The sequence below is a fragment of the Gavialis gangeticus genome, unplaced genomic scaffold (genome assembly GCF_001723915.1).
Source record: "Gavialis gangeticus isolate Ggan-Ray unplaced genomic scaffold, GavGan_comp1, whole genome shotgun sequence".
Classification (NCBI taxonomy): Eukaryota; Metazoa; Chordata; order Crocodylia; family Gavialidae; genus Gavialis; species Gavialis gangeticus.
In genome coordinates, this window is record NW_017728995.1 from 19231373 (window position 1) to 19236100 (window position 4728).

Below are 4728 nucleotides of genomic sequence, written 5' to 3' on the forward strand. Positions count from 1 at the left end.
CAGTCTGTGCAGTTTGAAAAAGTCTGCAAAGATTGAATGGATTTCAGCCTCAGGCTTTTTGACTGTCTATGCTTAGCCCAGAAGCCTGGTACTGTAGTAAAAGGATGGGATACCCAATGTCCACATTTTGGTGAATAAAGATATGTTTGGTTAATAAATAAGGAACAAGTTTAATATTTAAAGAGCTATAGAAGCTTGTGGGTTGTCGCTGCCTCTACTGAAACTGTTTTTGCTACATTTAAACTAAACATAATCAGTTTAGAAAGTAGTCTATACAGACCAGCCCCATACCTGAGTTAATTAAGACTTGGAAGTCCCCTTTCTCATTTATTTTTATACTATAAAATATTTTTTCTACTCATGGGCAAGTTCCTGTGTATAGTTTTTTATTTATTTATTTTTAGTAAATTGATGAGGAACAAGTGGTCTGTCTGTTTCCCAGATAAAACTTCATGATGGAGGAATGTAGACACTGGTGCACTTGTGTCACCTGGTAATGTAGTTCTTCTCTGTTTTACAGAATATGACTCGGAAACAAAAAGGGTCCAAGACATTCTTTCTGGAATGGAGAAGCCACAGGTAGGTGATCCACATTTATGGAAAAAAAATAACTTAGATGACAAGTGCCTTTTTTCTAGTCTGGTGGTGGAGTAAGGGGAGTGTTTTGGAATCATATTATGCTAGTGTGTTGACAGGGTATTTTTATCAGAAAACATTGTTATTGGATGCAGTTGCACATGCTTCATTAGAGGGCGCCTTTACACACATGCTTTAATGCACGTTAGCTTATTTTAATGTGCATTAACACATCACCAAAAAAAAAAGTGTTCTTAATTAATGTGCATTAAAATAGGCTAATGTGCCTTTTTCTATGGAGGTACTAAATTTAATGAGTATTACCCAAGGTGCATTAATAAACATGTAGATGTGCCCACAGCATCCTTACTGAGGCAAACCCGCTACTGCATGCAATAGCCATTATTTTCAGGTGTCTTTGCAAGCTGTTGTAGAATCTAATTAGAAACTGTTTCCAGAGCACTTTGAAATTCTTGGACAAATGTTTTAATTTTGATAATTTCATTGCCTTGTTTCATTGTTACAACGATGAAAGTATTTAATTCTAAGCATGTAGTATTTAGTTTCATAATATTGTATTTATTATTTATATTTAATATATTTAATGCATTCCTTTAATATCACTTCTTTCTTCACCTTTAAAGCGTTAATCTGAAAAATGAATAGAATGATAGAAGCCACTACTTTAGCAAGAACAGGTCTAATTTGGTTTTTAATAACACCTTACAAATGTGGGAAACATGCTTTGGTTGCAGTGAAGACTCAGTCCTTTAGAACAGATGCACCAGTGTAGATGCTGTGCTTCTGTGAAGTTAGGTACTCAACACACTTCAGAAGCTGCACTAATCAATGCCTTTGCAAGACTAGTCCATTAGTAATAACAGAATATATAAGGAGTCCTAAGTCCTTGCTGCCTTGATGTTTTTAGTGATTTATACAGGATTTTTTCCCTGTGAGCAACAGCTGTGTCCAGAACGTGATTGACTTGCTGTTCTTTGGCAAACTCCTCGCCATTGTACTATTGCAATTAATGAGCCATTAGTGGGTATGGAAGAGCAGTGGATAGTTCTGCAGAAGAAAATTGGTCTACTGTTGTAATGGATGTGGAATTGCAGTATAATGTAGGAATAATGAGATATAATAACTTCATGAAGACCACATTTATTAACTTTCTAGTGAAGTGATTACATATTGTAAGTTTTGTCTGTATGGATGTTTCACTATAGCTTAAAAGATAACTAAAGTGACTCTCTACTTTGAGGGTCCTTGCATCTCTCTTTGAGACTCCCTTGTCCCTAAGGGAGATGTAAGCCTCATTTTGCCAGATTGAGAGTCCAGACAGCAAAAGTTAAAATAATTAAATAGTTAAAAGCCTCTTCTCAGAAGGGGTACACTTTTTATCAGCTAGACAGCTTGACACAGCAGTTTAGTGAAGTGACTCTAGGGAGATGGGTCTTTTCTGAGATATAGGAATTAGGGAAAGGCAGGCGTGCATATAAACTGGTGTATTGTCTGCAAGAACTGTTATCTCCTAAGTGCTTAGTTCTAAATTAATAAAACTCTACCTTAAGAAGGCTGTTTAGTAATGGGGAACTTCATGGCCTGAGGCTAAATCAGACTTGCTGGGGCAAATTAATATCAGGGAGACAGTAGCACAAAGCAAGGGAATTGCATCTCTCTACCTAGAGACAGGTGACAGTTTGAGGCTTGAGGCATAAGAGGGGGTGTACTCTGAGAGACCAGAATGGGATCAGAGATGCAGTTAGCCTAGCAACTATGACAACCGCACCGTGTAAAGTAATGAAGCAGGAGGTTAGATGACAGGCGCGTCTACACGTTGCCCTACGGTGATGTAGCAACACACTGCGTTGCCGTATGCCATGCTACAGCAACATAGCAATCATGTGGGTCTACACATGATAGCCAGCTACATTGCCGTAATGGCGTGTTCCTCCAATATAGCGAAATCTAACTGTGCCACGCATGTGGGACAGTAGCTGCTTGTGCTGTGGTGTGCTGTGCTGTGCTTTAGTACTTCCAAAAGGAAGTACTGCAGCATGGTGCCGTAGCAACAGCACTGTACGGCGATGCGCAGATGCACCCACGTTGTAGCATTCCCAGGGAATGATTATGTGTTCAATTAGTACAAATAGACTGAACTGTTAGGCTCGTATCATGTTGTATTACGTTTGAAGTTGTCATGTTAGGCCAAATGAAAATGTAGTGAATATCTTTTTTTTAAAATAAAATTTATCACGTGTTTTGAAGGATTGCCTCACCTGTTCGATAGTCCATTGCTGGTGAGGCTATTGCCAAGATTCCAAACCTTTGACTAGCCTCAAATGGCACCGGTTTTAAAAGAAACTTTTCTGATATAAATCTTTCCTCTCTTCCCCTTGCAAATGCGAGTATGTTAGTGGAAGAGAGGGGATTCCACAATTACACTAACTTGGTCTCCAGCGTTGACAGTATTGGTATTTAGAAGACTACAAGATAACAAACAATAAAGCTAGTTATACCTTTCAAAATGTTTAACTTAAGAATCTTAAGATCTCTGTTCTGAAAACTGTAAAAATATTCTATGTTGAGAAGAGCCAGTGGAGGTCAATTTTAGAATTGTCTATGGTTTCCTCTGAGCCCTGTATAATTGCATGCATGGTAACTAAGGTACTTATATTTACAGGCAAAAGGATGCAAAGAATATTAATACCAATTTAAAGTTCTCTGAAACAGTCCAAATATATTTGTATAGCTGTTTGGTAATGCACGTAGAACACTCGGATTATATAGTGAGGCACAGTGGTGTACAAAAAAGGTACTTCACTGTAATTTTAACATACATAAGTAATACAGCTGTCCCAGATTCAGGCAAATAATACCTTGTTGTGAGCCCTCAACATTTAATGTGTGTGTATCTGTTTGCATACACATAATTGTTAGAGAATGTGTTGTTTAATTGCCAGTACTTCATAGAAACAGTAGACCAGCAAAACACAAAGAAAAGAGGAAGAAAAATAAAAGTGTTAAAAGAAATATAGTATTCATAACGGCAATGAGGAAACAGTGAATTAGTTGAGAGCAGTTTTAAGGTTATGTCTGTATTATATTCTGCAATATAATAGCAGTATATATACTGAAATTAGTTCTACTCTAGCTAGTCTGGGAAACAAAAGCAGTGAAGTTGTCAGACTTCAGCATAGGCGAGTGGCCACAGTCCTGGATGTGTTTGTACAGTCCATGCTAAAATCCATATTTCAGTATTCACTGTATTGCTGCTGAACCTAACTAGCGCATACATATGTGCTTGGTAGTCATGCCACCCTTTCAGTACTAGTGTATATACCAAAAATTACATTTTGAAGTATCTAATGTTGTTGTTTGTTTTAGGGAACTTCAGGGGGAAATGTTCATATCAGATTTTCTCTCTTATACAACAACAGTTTAAGACACTGATGCTTCTGTGTCTTAAAACACACAAGGTTATTTGTTTAAATTTAAATCCTGGTGAGTTTTTAGTGGTCGAGGTTACAAACCAAGTGCTTATTCTCAGAACCAGTCAACTTCATAAGAGAAGAGCGGCTGGAAGATAGCCTTCAAAAAAACTGCTAGTGCCACGCTTCAATTGCACTGCAATGAAACAGCAGGTGCTTCCTCAGCCTGATGAAGGGTGTTTATACTCAAAAGCTCACAAAGAAGAATTTTTCCAACTATATGCGTTTGTCTAATAAAAGATAGCAGATTTACCCAAAGGACCTTGTCTGCCTGTGTCCTCAGACCAACATGGCTACAACCGATACCCCAGGGGCTATTGAAACACTCAAATAGGCACTGAAGCCTTTCCACTACTGTTGATGACACCAGAAATGATCCACATGTGTGTTGGGTCTGAGTTCAAATGAAGGCTGCTTTTATTCCAGTAATGATCCTGTTCTTGCTGGCTCAGGCAAAGCTGGTGTGGAAATGTTTGGCATTTTTGACTGATTTAGCAGTTATGAGGTTTGAAAGAGAGAATTTGACCTAGCAAAAGCCTTGAAGTCATTTGACCCACAAGTTTTTCAAACATTGCCCTCTAGGGCAGTGGCTCTCAACCTTTTTTGCTCCAGGACCCAATTGTAAATATCAGTGGCCAGTCCCGACCCAGTGCCCCTCACT

General features: G+C 38.3%; 1 protein-coding gene across 2 annotated transcripts in view; it reads left to right on the forward strand.

Moving 5' to 3' along the window:
* FNDC3B (fibronectin type III domain containing 3B) overlaps positions 1–4728 on the forward strand; it is a 449034-nt gene that overhangs the window by 295943 nt on the left and 148363 nt on the right. For both annotated transcript variants that reach the window (XM_019503306.1, XM_019503307.1), the window contains exon 7: positions 521–579. In XM_019503306.1, the coding sequence (XP_019358851.1) occupies positions 521–579 (59 nt within the window). The remainder of the gene's footprint in view (positions 1–520; positions 580–4728) is intronic.